Source organism: Prunus mume, linkage group LG1 (assembly GCF_029339155.1).
Source record: "Prunus mume cultivar Tortuosa linkage group LG1, ASM2933915v1, whole genome shotgun sequence".
Taxonomy (NCBI): Eukaryota; Viridiplantae; Streptophyta; class Magnoliopsida; order Rosales; family Rosaceae; genus Prunus; species Prunus mume.
In genome coordinates this window covers 14,474,398-14,492,522 of record NC_142698.1, presented here as the reverse complement: position 1 = coordinate 14,492,522, position 18,125 = coordinate 14,474,398, and the positions used below count along the sequence as shown (strand labels likewise).

At 38.9% G+C, this 18,125-nt stretch overlaps 3 protein-coding genes across 3 annotated transcripts; 1 reads left to right on the top strand and 2 right to left on the bottom strand.

Moving 5' to 3' along the window:
* Positions 1-262: 262 nt before the first annotated feature.
* Positions 263-977, bottom strand: LOC103338136 (uncharacterized). Its single transcript, XM_008241326.2, has one exon. The coding sequence runs from the start codon at positions 831-833 to the stop codon at positions 429-431; it is 405 nt and encodes a 134-aa protein (XP_008239548.2). The 5' UTR covers positions 834-977; the 3' UTR covers positions 263-428.
* A 2,695-nt stretch (positions 978-3,672) lies between these two features.
* Positions 3,673-8,324, top strand: SQD2 (sulfoquinovosyldiacylglycerol 2). The gene is made up of 11 exons (XM_008241338.3): positions 3,673-4,503; positions 5,565-5,631; positions 5,835-5,905; positions 6,012-6,129; positions 6,258-6,331; positions 6,473-6,528; positions 6,608-6,691; positions 6,824-6,911; positions 7,000-7,077; positions 7,488-7,544; positions 7,671-8,324. Exons 1-11 carry the CDS (start codon positions 4,139-4,141, stop codon positions 8,170-8,172), a joined length of 1,560 nt encoding a protein of 519 aa, XP_008239560.1. The 5' UTR covers positions 3,673-4,138; the 3' UTR covers positions 8,173-8,324.
* Positions 8,325-9,991: 1,667 nt separating this feature from the next.
* LOC103338155 (HXXXD-type acyl-transferase family protein) lies at positions 9,992-11,811 on the bottom strand. The gene has a single exon (XM_008241350.3). It carries the CDS (start codon positions 11,715-11,717, stop codon positions 10,302-10,304), a length of 1,416 nt encoding a protein of 471 aa, XP_008239572.2. The 5' UTR covers positions 11,718-11,811; the 3' UTR covers positions 9,992-10,301.
* Positions 11,812-18,125: the final 6,314 nt, after the last annotated feature.

Genomic DNA, 18,125 nt, shown 5'->3' with positions numbered 1-18,125 from the left:
TCATGTTTGGTACTGATAAAATATTCGACAGCTTATACTTTCAACTTGAAGAATAAGCACAGTAATTTCTAATGAGACTTAAAAGATCGAATCTTCAGATTTTGGTAAACTTTGTGGCAAGGTGATGTGAATTATGCTCTTACTGGCATTTCTTACTGGCAAGGTGATGTGATTACATAAGCGCTCGTATACGTAGAGGTTAGAGACTATATATGTATTATGTAATCAGCGATTACCTAAAATAAAATTAAAAGAAACCATGTAACAAAATTCACACCAGAAGGTTTGATTTGCACTCATTATGTATCTTTCTACATGTTACAGATAAATTTTTCATGCAAACAACAACCATAAACTAAGCTCTCTTTTTTTCTTCTTCTTTTTCCTTTTGTATGAACATTAATGTAATATATTCTACAAATCTCTAATTAACAAGAATTTGAAGTAACAGAATTGCTCCTCTGCAAAGAAGCAGCAGAGTTCAAGAACTCGATGCAGTCCTCTAAAGCTTCGGCTCGATGAGACTCGATGGGATCAGATACAGAGCGTGACCTTGTCAAGTGGTTGGAGGAAGACACCTTCCTTGAAGTCCTACTTCTTGCAGATATAATACACACAGCTCTGGCCACCTTAGCCCTGAGTGTGCGTAGTAATTTGATGGGTGCAGGGAGTTCTGTTGTATCTTTGAGCAGCCTGAAAGCCCAAATTCCAGTGACCCTGTTCCTGCTTCCACCTACTCTGGTGCCATTGCCACCACTCTGTTTCAGATACAGAATAGGCTTCTCGTTCACATCAGGACTAAAACTCACCCTCTTACTAGCTTTCCTCGACATATTCGACCGGACAACAAAGAGAAAAAAGAGAGAGAGAAAAACACCAAATTTGGGAGCAGAGGAGGCAGTTGGGTTGGTTATGAGGAGTATTTATGATGGATTGGTATTGAGGAAAAGAGAAAAAAGGAAAAAGAGGACACAGAATGAAAAAGAAAAAGAGAGAATTGGATTGGTTTGGTTTTTCTTGCTGGAAATGAAATGTGAGAATGGCTGTGTGTGTTTGTGTTAAAGCATATGGTGGTTTTGACCGCAAGACCAAGCAATAAGCGTTTGGTTCACGCACTCATCGGTTGATATGTGTGTGTGTGTGTGTATATATATATATTGCATGAGCCATGCACATGCTGTATGTGATTAGGTAGATCATTATTAATCCGCATTCTCTGCAGGCCGGCCTTTGAACTTTGATTATAATTTGATTAATTATACTTCGGTAAAGGTGGTTATTATTACCAATCAGCTGGCACTAAGAGTAGGTATGAACAGAGGGGAAAATGAATCTACTAGTTAACTTGGAAGATTAAAAAGAAAAAAGGCAAAGAAAAGAAAGGGTTTTGGTCAAAAGAAAAGATGGAAGTGGTGGAGCCATAAGAGGAAGACAAGAGTGGAGCAAGAGAGACAAGCACTCGATACTCTTCTCTTCATCAGAAGTTTTGCTTTTTAGGTGCTGCCTGCAGGGCCTACTCTCCATTTTCCTACAGTTGTCCATCAGAATTGTGGAGAGAGAGATAAAGAGAATCTGTTTGAATTTTTTAGAGATTGAGAGAGAGAGAGAGGAGCATAGATTTGGGTTTGGCGTGAATATGAGGGAACTTTTACTTTCTTTTCTCTTCTTTTTTAACCTTTGGCACACACAGAAAATTCCTGTGTCGCAGAATCTGTTTGCTGCATTGGTTCTTTTGACTGGGGTGACAAGAAAAAGGCTTCCCAGTTCCCCATAAATGTGGATTTTGCATATTCAGTCAATAACTCACTCTTTTTTTTTTCTGTACTATATATAAATAGTCTATGCAGAGATCTTTTCCTGCTAATGTGGGTCTTCCACTAATGTTTCCTCCATGAATTCTTCATTCTTGTATGAAATCAACATTCACGTTTTGGGTTCAAACTTATCTCCTTTGAATCATGACCTGTTGGAATATATGTCACTTTTTATTCCTAGCCTTGGCAGTCATTTCATTATGGAAGAAAGGAGATTGGTTTGAGGTTCTCCTGTTCAAAGATTGATTATTAAGATGCTGCTGATTTCATAGGGGTAGGGGCCTAGGTCCTCTTGGCCGCGTGAATTGTACAAATGTCAAGTTATCTCCAACTCAAGTCTATGGACACATTCTTCTTTTTTCGGTCGAAATCTATAGTCACATTCAAGTATGAAGCTTTATCTCAAAAGATATCGGTACAACTTAAAAAGAAATATCACTTAACCAACCCTTTGGAGACGATCTCTATATTTTTTAACCTAAAACAATTCTATTCCCACAAAGCATAACAATACATACCTTGGTGGACCACAACTAAGTAGACCTTACATCAAGTTGCCAAAAGATGCATAATTGCAAACATACAACACTTTAGGGTTTCGATTCCCTCAATGGGCCTGCCTGACTTCCATCTAAGTTGGGCTAATCTTTAAACATTTTAATGTTTTTTTAAAAGTATATCACATTCGATTTCAGAGGGCCATAGTTTGATGGGCTCCAAGCTCATCCCATTTTCATTCTTTCCGGCTCACCACTAGTTTGGAGCCATGCACTTCGTACACAAGTCTTTTCAAGTTCATTTCTGCAGAGGACGGAATGCAACATGTAATTTGTTACCAAGCATATTTCTTACGACTCTCATGTGCTATCCCAAGTTTTGTTTTCTTCACCTAAAGGGAAAGCCTTGCCAAACAGGAAAACCCCAAACTCAGTTTGAAAAGCAATTTGTTTGATTGCGTTATGATCTCCTAATTTAATATCTACCAGCATATCCCCATACGTATCAAATTTGTAATAATGACTAAGACCACTTAAAAAATTAAGATAATCCTTGTTTTGAAGTTGGATTGGTTCGACATTATTTGGGTGCCACTTGAGAAATCGAATAAACAATAAAAGGATATTCAAACGAATATGTTATGATACTCTGGATATTTTTTTAAGGCTTCCATTTACACATTGAACAATAGAATTAAGGGGTATTCAAGCAAAATGGGTTAAGCTAAAACCTTTGTTTAACATAACAAAATTAACACAAGGGTTAGAACTACGACATATCGACATTAAGAAAATAACAACATTAAACTACATTTTTTTTGTGTCATCTATGATTTGGAATGACCTTGTGTGCATAAACGGCTTACGCTACATTTTCTTATTAAAATATTCTATTAGATTGTTCTAAAAGAAGTCATATTTCAGAGCCTCGAGAATGAATCGTTGAAGCAAATGAGCAGCCATCAGCCTAAAGAAAGATGAATAATTGAAGCAAACGAGCAGTGTGGAGGGACAGAGAAGCTGCCAAAACGTCATGAAAATGCCAGTTGTATGAAAAGTACGAGCAGAATAGGTGCACGTTGGATAATTGGGTATGCATGCCAAACAGAGACAAATGAGGATTTTGCACTTGAGATTTCATAGTAATGCACATCAGTAAATCCAAATTTACACTCCAAGTTTTCACCTAGTTGTCAAAAGTAAAAAAATCAGTAAATCCAAAAAAATTGGTAGGAATATTGGTGGGGACCCCTTTTGTTTGGTATTGGTAACATGCTCCTACTTAAATGGAGATGATGACATGGTTGATGGATGTGAAATCTAAGCAATGTTTTACAGTTCGACTGACAAATAGCTAATCCAATATTCAGACCATTAAATTATGGGTCCTTTTTTTCAAGCTCAATTTTCTCCTAAAAATTGATTTGTGTAAAGATTTTTTCTTCTTTATTCTTTTTTCGCTTGTCCAATTGTGCAACTGAAAAGATAGGCATGCAAGAAATTGACCGCAGAGAAGAGTGTGAGAAATTAGAAAGGAAGAAGAAAGATTCACCTCAAGTTCTCAACATATCAAAGCCAATACGGAATAGGGGCATATACTGAGAGAGCTTCCATTTGATACCACCATGAAAGAATATCCATTGTCATAGTCCTTCAAGGTCTTCTAGATTCCTTTGCACATAATTCATCCCATCTTCCACATGCACCCACTGTTTTTATGATATTCCTTAATCCCATGGAATATATCCCTCAAGTTTTCTAACAAAAGCCCCTTCAAGTTATACCTCCATACAATTTATATTACAATTTACACTACACTAAATCATCATGGTGACCTGTGCTTCTCTCTCTATAAATCCCTCTCTCTCTCCTCCCTCTTTTTCCACAGCTACCCAATCATCTTTTTCCTCTGCCTTTTCTCATTCTCCATCCCCTGCTTTCCTCAGATTCCCAAGCTACCATTCGTCAAGAACAAAACCCAGTAGCCTTTACGGTCAAGGTGTTTGCTTTTGTTACTCTGAGAGGTCAAGGGGTTTGAGGGAAAGTAGAAAACTTGAGCTTAAAGCCAGCAATATGACTATTACAGAGGTCGAGCAAGAAGAAGAGGAAGAAGGTCCTCCTCCTTATGTTGATTCAGAGATAAACTCAAGACCTCGTCGCATTGCCCTCTTTGTGGAGCCTTCTCCCTTTGCGTGAGTCTCTACTGTTTTGCTACTGTGACTTTTTTCGTATAAATTATTTTTTTGGGAAGTTGAACTTTATGGTTTAACCACTACATCTTCAATTTTGAGATACCCATCTTATTAAAATGCTTAAAATTGTTGCCTTTAGCCATGGACGTTTATGTTTTTAAGCTTTTCTAAGTGAAGTTTGTGTCTTTAGGTAGTGTCATTGACTCTGGGTTTGGATCTAATCTGGTTTAGCTATAACTAATATTGCGTTTGATGAGATGATATGATGTGTCGTTTTAGCTATATGACATTTGTGTTTCCTTTGAAGATTATACGTCAGCTAGTAGCTTTAGCTAAAATTTGGTTATTTTGTTTTTGATTGATGCCGAATGAAGTGTTAAGACCGTGACTTTTGCTGCTGTTTTAGCTGGTAGGTTTAGCTCAGCTTTGATTTATGGTGTGCCTAATGATTTAGTGGCTCTTTCCATCTCAATGGTAAAGTAATCTAGTGTGCTACGCCAGCTGCTATCTGGCTTGGTGGTTTTTCCATTCTGGCTTGGTTGTTTTTCCATTATGGCATGGCATTTGGCGTTCTTGGGATCCTTTTTTTAATGAGTATTGGCTAGTTTTGTCGCTTAGCTTTTACGTTCTGTTTTTATTTGGTCAATATTTGTGGGTTAACATTTGGCCGTCATAGGTGGGATCTTGATTTTAGCTTTATCTCTGTCCACTTATTAGGTGAAGTCGAGGGTGTTACTTGTTACTGCTGGCAAGTTGAGGCTTATTTAGCTGCTATGACCCTGAATGCTGTTGTCCTGAGTTTATTTGTGGTTTCCTAGTATTTATGTGTTGAGAATTAAGCTTTTTCAACAACCAATTCTGTTACATCTTCCGGCAGCTTGTCGTTAATGTGTTGTCATGTACGAGGCATCCTGTATTTTTTGGGCTTCAGTTGTGATATTATAGATTGCTTGGTTGCCAATCATCTAATAGTTCACTATCAACGGGTTGCATGATTCAGCTGATATGAAATAGAAGGGGTTGCATATTGAAAGTATTTCCTTGTTCTGTTTTTCTTGCAGATATGTGTCAGGTTATAAAAATCGGTTCCAGAATTTCATTAGGTACTTGCGTGAAATGGGGGATGAGGTAAAATTCTCTATATCTTCACACTTTTCTATTATATTGACTATGGATGTCCTTAATTGAACCTGCATTAGTGAGAATGAACTTCCTGGCTAAATTGGCAGTCAAATTGGCTTATTTAAACTTTAAGGTTATAAAGTTTTCTTTAAATTCCAAGATTCCTTTGCATAACAATTGACATATTTTCTTACTGATACATGGTATAGGTGATGGTTGTGACAACACATGAGGGAGTGCCTGACGAATTTTATGGAGCAAAATTGATTGGATCCCGAAGGTAAGATACACAGTGATCTAACTTCTAAAAGAATAGTAGACTAAAAGTATGCAAAGCATTGATTTTACTAATTCATTTCTCCCTCTCTTTTCCTTTTGTTCCTCAGCTTCCCTTTCCCCTGGTATCAGAAGGTTCCCCTTTCCCTTGCACTTAGTCCTAGAATTATTTCAGAGGTTGCTCAGTTCAAGCCTGACATTATACATGCATCCTCACCTGGAATTATGGTAAGAATATATTTATTTCTTATTCTTCTCCTGGTAGATGGTAAATTGATTATATTTTCGTTATTATTGGAGAAAGAAATAATAACAAAGAATTGAAAGATGGCTGACACTTACCAATTGTCCTGTAGGTTTTTGGTGCTCTCATTATCGCTAAGTTATTATCTGTCCCTATAGTGATGTCTTATCACACTCATGTGCCAGTGTGAGTTTAATTCTTTGATTTATTCCAAGTTATCAGCATATACTATGTCAGATATGATGCCAGATTTTGATAAATCATATGGAAAAAGTAATTATATGATCAGAGTGCTTAGCACAGAGCTTTCTCTCTTCTGTTATGCAGATATATCCCACGATACACCTTCAGTTGGCTGGTGAAACCTATGTGGTTGGTTATAAGTATGTTTCCTGGCCTTTACAGCCTGTTATAGTAACATGTAGACGAACATATTGTTGACATTGTAGTTTGTCTTATCAGAATTTCTGCACAGAGCTGCTGATCTCACGCTAGTTCCATCAGCTGCAATCAGTAAGGATCTCCTAGAAGCTGGGGTGGCAGCAGGTGAATATAGTAAACTCATTTCATGTCTCCATCCTAGATTTCCTTTGATGAAATTGTTAACTAAATAGAAAAAATTGTGTCCATCCCGCTCAGTTTTAAACTAACCTCCTTTTCTGTATTGCTTATCTGCAGCTAATACAATCCGTCTTTGGAATAAGGGTGTTGATTCTGAAAGCTTCCATCCTCGCTTCCGTTCTCATGAAATGCGTTTAAGACTGAGGTAGTACCTCTATTTGTCAATTTGTGTCTCTCTTTTTCCCATGGAGTTGGAAATTTTCTTAATTCATATTTGTCATTGTCCTGAACAGCAATGGTGAACCTGAGAAACCTTTAATTGTTCATGTTGGAAGACTTGGAGTGGAGAAGAGTTTGGATTTTCTGAAAAGGTAGTGTGCTTCTCTCTTACAAATTAGAAATCAATGGGAGTCATTTCTTTCGATTGAAAAGGTAGTAATGTATAGCTTTTTACCCAACCAATGGTATATCAAAGCACTTGAAAAGTCTTTCATTTTGGAAACCTTTTTTCCTCTAAATAATCATTTTGGAAACCTTCTTTCATATTTGTTTTTACCTGTTGCTTTTCATTTTACAACATTAAAGTGACCTCAAAAGTTCATTATATATCAAGTCAGATTTATACAGCCAATTAGACAATTGACGTATTTCTTGCTATGTGGAGCATTCAAGGCTAAGCCTAAACTTGGATGTTGCCATATCTTCTTGTATTCTCCTCTGATATGTACCATGCTTTTGCATAACTTGCGGCCTTTAACATATAAATCATTTGGTTTAACAGTGTCATGGATAGGCTTCCAGAAGCACGTATTGCTTTGATTGGAGATGGACCGTACAGGTATTACTCTGCCACATGATGAAAGTCCAGAATTTTTAGGAGTAATCTTTGCGTGCAAAAAAAGCTCATACAAAAATTATGTTGCAGCATATTATCTCAATCAATTGTGTGGCTTTTACTTGGCAGGGAGGACCTAGAAAAACTGTTCTCTGGCATGCCCGCAGTATTTACAGGTATGTTAGGAGGTGAAGAGCTCTCTCAGGCATATGCCAGTGGGGACGTATTCGTGATGCCTTCAGAATCAGAGACACTTGGGCTTGTTGTTTTGGAGGCTATGTCTTCAGGTATCCCCGTGGTAGGAGCTCGAGCCGGTGGAATCCCAGATATAATTCCAGCAGACCAGGAGGGGAAAACTGGCTTTCTCTATGATTATGGGGATGTTGATGACTGCTTAAGAAAATTGCAGCCCCTGTTGGAGAACAAGGAACTAAGGGAAACAATCGGCAAAGCAGCACGTGAAGAAATGGAAAAGTACGATTGGAAGGCAGCCACGCGAGTAATACGAAATGAACAATACAATGCTGCCATTTGGTTTTGGAGGAAGAAGCGAGCACAGTTTCTCAGACCTTTGCAATGGTTCATGAAGCGCATTTTTCCACCATCCCCGCCAGAAATTAAGTGCAGGTGATGATTCAGATCCTACTGCGTTTAGCACAGAACTGGTTGTTGTAGACTTTGCTTTGGGCTTCAAAAGAAGTTTGTTGGATTGCACTTGTGATCAATTGTAACTCATTTGTTGTATATATTGGACGATCAAGTATAGTCAATTATGTTGCTCAACTGGCCCTTGCAAACTTGTACATACACAAAACTGCATTCATAGCCCGTTATCGTCACGTCTTACTGTGACGTTTGTAATCTTTACTCAATCGACAGGCGACGTGAAATCCATGCACTTTTTGTGTACCTAATGTGCTGTGCAAGTGCCTCATTTTCGCGCAAAAACTACTTAGATGTTAATTGGCTGTAAGTTCGAGTGTAAGTAAGGCCACTGTTCCATGCATTTTACATGTGGCTGAGTGCCTCATCTCCTTAACTCATAGATAGGGCACTTCAGGACCAGTGAGAGTATTGTAGGGATGAAAAGCTCTGTTCATTAATTGGTTCACATGGTAACGAATGAGTAGGTCTAATAGAAAGCAGTAACGCATTGTTCTTGTATTGTTGGTCTATTGGCAGGAAGGGCCCTGGACCACACATGGAAAAATCATCCCGGTGCATCCCCTATACCGCCAAGCAGTCACATATGGCATATGGGGTTGGATTTTGATGTTTGGGGTCGTTCTCAAGGGGTCATGTACCTAGGAGATGAAGCTTTTTAGGCAACATTGACCAATGCTAGTGTTAGTCGGCAAGGCACGTTTGGGTGACTCTGAGCAGTCGATGCATTTGTGGGTATTAGTGCATCCACGGCTCAGTCACTAACAAACGCATGGGCAATTGATGCTAGCATAATTCTTAGCTTCTTATGATGCAAAATTATGAGGTGGGTTGGTGCATATAGATCCTTAAAACAGTTTACATCACTAATTTACAAACCAAATACATTACTTGTCGAAATAGTAAAAACGAAACCCAGTAATTGTGAAAAGTGTAAGAATCTCACGTGCATTTGGATGGTTGGGAGCATTTTGCGAAACACATGAACAAAGGTACACCTGCTGCACTTGGCACATCACTTAAAAAGTAGTGCAGCTTTTCTAAGCTTATCACTGCTGTCTGCTGCCCTCCCCATGAACACACACGCACACACAAATCGCATTTGGGATTGAATGAATGAATGGTCGAGGTTTAGATCGTTCTGACTCTCGGTCGGGTTGAGGGGTCCTTGGGATATGATTGTCTCCATCACGAGAAACACTTGCATAGGACCTAACCTAAGCCTGCTTATGTTCGTTCATATTTGAAAAATTAATACAAAACTATCTACTTCGCATGCTTCTTCTTTTGTGCGTGTGTCCTCTCAGCTAAGAATCTCATTTAGGTGGCTTTCGTTTTGTGAAATCGACGTTAAGCGACGAGTTTAACATTCTCATGTTCGGAAAGTACACACGGCTTTCGATATTGTTATTCAAATTCTACAAGATATCATATATAAAGACAATATGTAAGTTGTAAGGATAAGATATTGACTGATTAAAGTTGGCTTGTTATTTGCCATAAATAGGACTCCTCCACATTATGTGAAGTTTTAAGTTAATATCATGGGTGGGTAATTTTGACCTCAGCACATGGAGAGGGTAGAGCTGTAGACATGACACCAATATATATCATTTCAATGGCCTCTTTTGTCTGTGCAAAATTTCTCAAGTTTTAAATTGTGGTTTAGTCAAAACTAGGAGCGGTCTATTTCGGCCCAATTTCTATTGAACCAGATTTTTGGCGTCAACCCATTTCCCAAAAAACGAAAACAGGATTAGAGAATGCCTAATCACTCCAAACAGGAATTAGAAGAAAAGAAACCCAACACGTCTTGGATTTATCTGATAAAGAAATTCGGAAATTCCGTCACGTGGAAACTGATTAACCACATATTTATATATAATTATAATAATATTATACAATAACAATACTAACATAAAATCCTAATCCTAATATAGTACAAACCACATATTAGTAGCCAAAACGTCGCTGTTTCAAGTCTCATCACAACCGTCGAAATCAATTTCACATAGCCATGACAACGTTTTGACCAAGGTCCAAGCCACCATAACGGATTAACGGTAATTTAAACCATATCGCCGACTAAGCAACCGTTTACACAACCGCCGATACGTACTGCATGAACTCCATATCGGACTCGAGCCCGGCCAACGTCTCCGGAGCCAAAACCACCTCCAGGTCAACGCTCCCGTTCCCTTCTCTCCCCGGAAAAGCAGAAATCTTGCCGTCAAATTTGTTTGCCCTGCCACTCCGTACGGCCAAGGGTCGGCCCCATCCAAAATCATTGTCGTACATTGGGAATCTCGGCGAGCTCCCCATCGTGATCATTGCGCCGTCGAAATTTCCTAGCGGGAAAAGCCTTGGGGCGCTCTCCCAATCCTCCACGCCGCGGCGCACGGTGGCGTTGTCGTGCGCGGCGACGTTCTTGCGGAGCAGACCAGCGCACCAGCTCAGATCTCGAGACAACAGCTCGCCTGCGGAAGCAACGGTCGGGATGCTCTGTATTGCGTTCCCGAAATAGTGTGGGCTCAGCTTCGGCTCGAGCCGGTGGCGGCAGTTCACAGCCATCCGAAATGTCGTCGTTTTGGAATCTGGTAGATTCCTAACACGTGTCACGGAACGCCAGAGCTGCGCGCTCAGTGACTGAAACGACGAAATCTCCGCAGTTTTCGCGCCTTTACAACGAGAAACGATTTTCCAGGTGTCGTTGCATTGCTTCCCGAAAATCTCCGCCGATTCCAAAAGCCCGTTACAGTTATCGTTACCATTAATCAGAGGACTGTTATTGGCTCTGTTTTTAAGTTTGAGAATCGATTCTCTGGTGAAATGGAAGATTCGCTCTCGTAACGGCTCGTTTCCGGAGAAGGTGACCTTAGGGCCGCCTTCGGGCAACTGGAGCACCGCCGGCGAGTTGAAGATGTTGTCGCGCGAGAAATCTGGAGATTTGGAGATTTTCTTGGCTCCTTTGCAAATCTCAGCAAAGGTGTTAAAAAAGTGCCAGAAGGAAGTTCCGTCGGTAACAGAGTGGTTAACAGTGCAGCCGATGAAGATGCCGTCGGCGAGTTCGGTGACTTGGATGGCAGCCAAGGGTCTGGAGTGGCCGGAGTAGCTCAAGGTCCGGTCGAAAGCAAAAAACTCCCTGAAGTAATGCGGAACGTCCTCGTCCGCAAGCAAAAGGACGTCGACGGAGAGGTGCTTGGCTTTGGCTTGGATGAAATCGACGCCGGCGTCGTTGCAAATGATGTGGACGTATCCTTCGGCGTCGGTCTCAAGGCGGCCGGCGAGGGCGGGGAAGTGGGAGAGGGCGAGGGAGAGGGAGTGTTTGAGAGAGGCGATAAGGTCGGCGATGTGGAAGGGCGGGGAGTTGAGGAGGACGCCTTTCTGGATGTATTGACAAGAGAGCATGGGAAGATCAGAGACGGAGAGCTTGAGGGATTTGATTGTGGATTTCGTGTTTGGATAAACTGTGCATTTTGAAATTATAGTTACAGAGGAAACAGAGCAAGGCATTTTGAAATTTGGGGACTAATTCTGTTGAGTTGTGTGAAGTTGAGAAGTTGTGAAGTTGTGAGGTTGTGATGGTGATGAGTGAAGTGGTGGGTGTGGTGGGGGGTTTATATAGAGGGCAGAGATGAGGTTGGGTTCGTAGAATTTGCCTTCTCCTCCTACTTTCTTTTGTTGATATTAGTTTAAGAGAGGGGAAATGATGACGTGCCAAGAAAAAGGGAGGCTACTGCTGTGGAAGGTAGGACACATGGATGATGAGTGGGTGTTACAGTGGTGCAGCAAAAAGACATTGTTTAATCTCCGAGATTAATGTTGGAGTGTGGTCTATATCCGACTGCATATCTTTATATTTTGTTTATTCCTATGTGTTGTGACTTGTGAGCCAAATTATAATTTTGGTGCTAAAGTAAAATATTAGAGCAGCTTGTAATGCTGAGCAGTCATGTGCCAATTCACAAATTCACAAATAAGTGTAAGGGGTGTGTATTCTCGCGCAAATGTTCTGTTTTTCTGGGAATTTGAGAGTATATAAGCAGAAAAAACTCACACACGGATACCGTTGGAATTTAAACTCATAACCACTTAAGAGCACATTAAAAGCAAATTTAACATTAGTACAGAAAGAAACTTGTGGAAAATGTTTTGATTCCAATAACTAAACAAATATAATAAACACAATTTCTAAGCTCAACAACTCTTGCGCATAAAGAGAATTACCATCACACCCCCTATCAGCAACGTGGCTTATATTCAGGAGTGTTCATTACACTGAGATCAACACACAGAGTCCAATTTTCCTATTACTAAATTCCCTACTAAATTCCCTATGCCCTCCTGTTTCCTTCCTCATCTTTTAACATGTGTCCCTTCACTTAACATAAAGTTAACACTGTTAACTTATTTTAACATAATAAAATTATTTTTTAAAAATGGAAATAACAGAAACACTCCAACTCCAATTCCTCTTCCTCGTCTCTTTGGTCTTACCACCGCTGCCTCCATGCAGCAGCAGCTGCCCTAAATCTCATGTCCTTCATCATCTGTACATGGTGTTCAGTTCATGGTGAGCCACAAACAATAACCCAAAAAATTTCCAAAGAAAAAAACCAAGTTATGCTGCCCAAATATCAATCAATCCACCTGAAATTCACAAGGTTTCCTTGTGGGTTTAATTTTTTTTCTCTGATCGATGAAATCGGTACCACCAAGGCGACCGCCGCTGCATTCGTTGGCAACCCTCTAAGGTTCTACTGAAGTTGAGAAACCATCAACAGAATTGCCATGCTCCAACGTACAAGACCCCGTCAGCCTTGTAACTACCCAACACTACCGTCCCTTCATCGTCTCCATTCTCTGCTATGAAGCATCCTTAATTGATATTTACAATATAATATTATACTTAACAGAGTTAACTTACGTTAGATGAAAGAACACGTGTTCAAAAGACAAGGAAGGAAACAGGAGGGCACAGGGGAATTGGTAACAGGAAAATTGGACTCCAACACACGTGCCATATATATGATTTTTCCTTCCAGTTTTCACTTTAACTATTGAAGTTGATGAATAGGATTTTCTATCCCAATTACATGTAGTCCCGCCCGTTTGGTTTGACCAAAGGAATTGTAACACCTGGTGTTGAAAACGTGAAAAATCAGCGTTTGCTTACTTAATTTTGCCTTCAATAATCTCTCTCTCTCTACTCAACAATCTTTGGTTTGTTCTGTTTGGGAAAATAAACTGCTTTTAAACCAGGAAAGAAGACAAAAGGAAAGGTACAACAACCAGGACCAAAAAGAGAGACTCCTTTCAGACCCTTCCAAACATGGATAAACTTAATGAACCTTTAGAGGGACTGAGTTGAAATTTCAAAACAAAGTGTTTTCTGACTCGTGATACAACAACAGTAGTCTTTCTCTTTCGTGTTGTTGGAAGAATCAAATGATTGAAGAGCAACTTGACATGGGCAAACTTAGAAACAACAAAATCCAATTTTATGCAAATTGGACTCCCAGTTTCGATCACCTGTCTTTTCCGTACATATGAGATTTTTAATATGGTGTCAATAAGCTCTTTAACATGGTAGTATATTTCTTTGTGATACGTTAGAGGAGATCGAAATTCAAATCCACCGTCCCCGCCGCCGTGATTGAACAATTAACAAAACTCTTTTACTAAGCATCAGAACAAAATGCTTCACCAAAACTGTTATAGGCCTTTAAGGAAGAAGAAAAAAGGAAAAAAAAACAAAATACATAAGATTATTGCGGAGTGTTCAATGAATGTTTTCTACATGGTCGTATGTGTTGGCTTAAAAGTTGATTAACTAGTGGCCGTGAGAGATCATCCACACAAACTTGATATATGTAATTTAATGATCAGTGCTCCGGGACATATCTAAACAAAATCTAATTAAGTGACAAAACATGTCTACTTTGACGGATAAGGGCCATGGACCAAACGATAACTGAGTATGTAATCTGGTACCTGCTGCCACTTGGTGTTTCTAAATTATCTTATTTAATCAACAAACGGGGTCCAATTAATCACAGCCTTTGTTCCACCATGGATGGAACATCTCAAAGCAGATTCCAGTGGCCAACAAGATACTGATCAACCAGGGCCAATCATATAGCAACCACGGAGACGTGTCTGAATTCTATTGGCAAGGGTTCTCTACTGCATGTTAAACGCCTGGACTTTCATTGATATATGACGTTGACAGAAGTCAAGTACATTGTCAAAACCCACCTGGCTTTAGCCCATTAGATCCTAACTGATCAAACAAACCAGGACAAAAACATTTGTAGCCGTCCTACTCGATTGTTTTTCCTCGACATGGGATCAGAATTCAGCATGATATCTTGATATTCATGAATCTAAAGGCAGATTAGGGTTGATATTTCAAACTATGTTCTTAAGCATGGGAAGAGCCAATTCTTTTGGCCCACCCAACACTTAATAAGTTAAAAATTACCCACTAGTCCCCTTATTAGTTGACCCAATAATGTTTTAAGTTCTCTGTATGAACCACAGTCCGTTTTCACTTCCCTATCAGTCATTGTTCTTTCTCCTCTCTTCCTCCTTTCTCCTCTTTGGGTTTTCTGTGTATTTTTCACCTCTTCTTTTATGAGAGGTTTTCACAATTCCTTTGTGAGAGCTTTCCATCTTTCCTTTATGAGAGTTTTATTTGTATTGTTATAACTTGATTTTTTCAAGCTTTATTTATTTTCGGTTGTTCTGAGTTTGCACCATTATTTGGGATGCCTATGCTAGAGTGTTTTCAATCATACATAATCGTTATATGAGAGGAACCTCATATTGTCTTAATTTTGATGCTAAATCACTATATTATTGTAATGGACCTTTGTGGCTAGTTTGTATTGACTCTTCATGGTTAATGACTTTTTTGGTTGAATTTATGAATTTAATCTCAAAATTTCTATATAAAAAACCTCCTTAGTAGTTAACCTCTATCCACCTTCCCCGATACTTCTTTTTATTTATTTATCATTAGGGAATAGTGAGTTTCAAATTTAGAACATCTTTAAATCTTCGAAAGAAAATTAGGTATCACCAAATTAAAAGTTAGTTAGTCGTCTAATAATGCTCTAGGTGCATTAGTTTTATATTAACAGCACTACTGGAATATCTTTCAAACCCTAAATCATTTCTATCGTATTTATTGATTATATTGCTAACTAGACGCGATATACAGAACAAATGTTTGGATAAGTAGAAGTAAAATTCATCAATAAAAATTAGTGGTGTTGAGATGAGAGAGCATATAAAGACCATAAAAAAAGAAGATTGTCCGAATATAGTCGTTTCAGGTCCTCTCATCAACCTGTAGAGCAAATTCGACGCAGAGAGAGAGAGAGAGGATATGAACCCCTTTATCTTACTGTAGGAAATCACGAACACTATACGACAAAAGCCAAAGGTAAAAAGATGAACTACTTTTCCACAAAGGAAATGAATGATGATATTTTTCCTAATTGTGCTTTTGACAAGATGCTAACTCCCCACTCATCCTGGTTCCTACCAACATAATTTGGTAATAACAATTTAACTATTATAATAGAATCCCAATGATTAGTTGTACATTGGTGCATGAACATAATCCTAAAAAAGAAATTAATATAGTCCAGAGGATCCACTACTTATTTATGAGACTTTTGCTTGCCAGTGAAAACTAAGAAGATATTTCACGGAATAAAGTTGATCGAATAATGTTCTCTTGTGAGACATATCAAACGAATACTTACGTTGCAGACTGCAGAAATCTAATATCGTATTCTAAAATGGAATTACTTGCTATTACATCATCAACTTGTTAGGTTCAATGGCTCAAGAATGTGAAATAATTAAAAGTTTTGAACAATTCAATGATTTGGTCATCACCAAAAACAACCCCAAAAAATCATTGGTTTTTGGTCTATATAACAAGCTGACCAACCATCCCTTTCAACCACTTAGGTGAGGGACAAGCTGGCACAAACAAGCACACCCTCTTTCTCTGTGTGCTTGGTTTGATGGCCTGTATGGTTTTGCCATGATTCGTTTAGATGCAATGTCCCTATTTCAGAAAGACGACAACATGGGCAGTTCAGTTTCAACCCCCTCATCAGTCGAACCCAGTTGGCAAAAGCATTATATATGCATGAAGTTCTCTACTTGTTATATGCACAACACAGTCGATCCTTAGCAAAACTAACTACCAACATGATGGTTTTCAGCTTTAGTTTTATTTTTTCTGGTTTATGGTTTTCCCCTTTGCAAACAAACAACCCTGGGCCATAGCAAGTCTGGCAAACACATAGGTCTATTTTGGCTGTAATCGGATAGTGTGGGCAAAATGAAGTCACGGACAACTGTATATATGTACTAGTTTGAAACAAAGTCTCAGAGCCAATCCATTACATTATATATCCCGACACAAATTCCGGATGTGTCACAAGAAAAAACCAAGGTCATGGAAGAACGTGATTACATGGAGACTGGGATTGGTTTGAATAATGAAGCATTGAATTGGAGACGATAATACTAATTCAATTATGTGTTTGGTACGTAAATATGCTATTACATAGTCTAGCAAGATTACACATAATTCAATTCAACTTAACATAATTCAATTCAACTTAATTTCAACACTTTGGTGGAATTTATAATCCTACTACCCTAGTAGAAATAGGCAATCAATTTAACTGAGATCATAAATTCTATTCAGTCACATAATCCAACTCACGAAACGAAAGTATTGCACATGAATTGAATAAAGTCCCAGTTGGTCTTATCGGGCTTCAATTCACCTCATCAAACATTGAAAGATTTAAAGAGAGAGAATATGACGAAGTTGGTGGTGTTGAGTTTCTCCATGTTTTCCTTGCTGAATGGAATTTTTAGTAGAATTAAAATTTGGTCAATATTTTGGTGCGCCTGGAAATTAGTGAGTGGTGCTCACTGAACCAACAAGGAAGGAGGCGGCTAAGACTTGAGAGTCTTTAAGACCTGGTCCTCGAATGACATGAATGCCTAACAGGCTTAGAGCTACGGCCTGCCTCTTCTATTAAGTGCCACCCTCTAGCTAGCTGCTCCTGCTGTGCATGCACCACATTAAGTGAACTCTGATTGTTGCATAAGTTACGTCTCCTCAGTTCTGTGTGCCATTGTACGTGAGTGATTTCTAACCGTTAATGCATGTAAAATTTACAATGCATAAACAATTAAAAATCTCTCATGCATATATGTGCAACAAAAAGTTTTTCGATACTAACATCGGTATTATTCATTAATATTAAATCATAATTTCATTATATTATAACTTGTGAATTAGCATCATTGCTCTTGTTTTTGTTGTTTTCATAAAATGTTTTTTTAAACAAACCGGGAAGGAGAAGGAAAGCAAAAGAAGAATTTCTGTTTAGTTTCTGGTGATGTTCGAGGTGCTGTTAGACCTCGTTTAGTTTCTATTTAGTTTCTTTTTGGTTTGGGGCTTTAGCCCTCCCCTGTACCCAAAAAACAAGAAGAAGAATTTCTCTATTTACCTTATTGTAATTAACTTGACCAAAAAAAATATTGATTGTAATTAAGCTCAGAAAAATGTTTCTGAAGATGATTGATTGAAACCCAAATATTTCATTATTGCCTTTATTACTGAGTATCACAATCCGTTGTAGATGTCGTGGAGCATCACAATCCGTTGACTGACTTGTGGTACGGTGAAATTATTATGATCAACAAAATTACAGCTACCAGATGAGAGAACCAAATGCAAATGAAGAGAGCCCAGGCCCGAACCCGAGTCCGAGGCTGAGCCCGTTTATTGGGTTTAGGTGGACACAGGGAGTGTTATCTTTCTTAGGGAAAATGGGTCACGGTAAGGTGACCCGGAAACTATGGGCTGGACTTGGA

Excerpts from the sequence above, each read along its gene's own strand:
- LOC103338136 (XM_008241326.2), bottom strand. The coding sequence starts at position 833 with ATGTCGAGGAAAGCTAGTAAGAGGGTGAGTTTTAGTCCTGATGTGAAC.
- SQD2 (XM_008241338.3), top strand. The coding sequence starts at position 4,139 with ATGGTGACCTGTGCTTCTCTCTCTATAAATCCCTCTCTCTCTCCTCCC. Across the intron at positions 4,504-5,564 it reads GTGGAGCCTTCTCCCTTTGC|ATATGTGTCAGGTTATAAAA; the intron begins GTGAGTCTCTAC and ends TTTTTCTTGCAG. Across the intron at positions 6,130-6,257 it reads CATCCTCACCTGGAATTATG|GTTTTTGGTGCTCTCATTAT; the intron begins GTAAGAATATAT and ends ATTGTCCTGTAG.
- LOC103338155 (XM_008241350.3), bottom strand. The coding sequence starts at position 11,717 with ATGCCTTGCTCTGTTTCCTCTGTAACTATAATTTCAAAATGCACAGTT.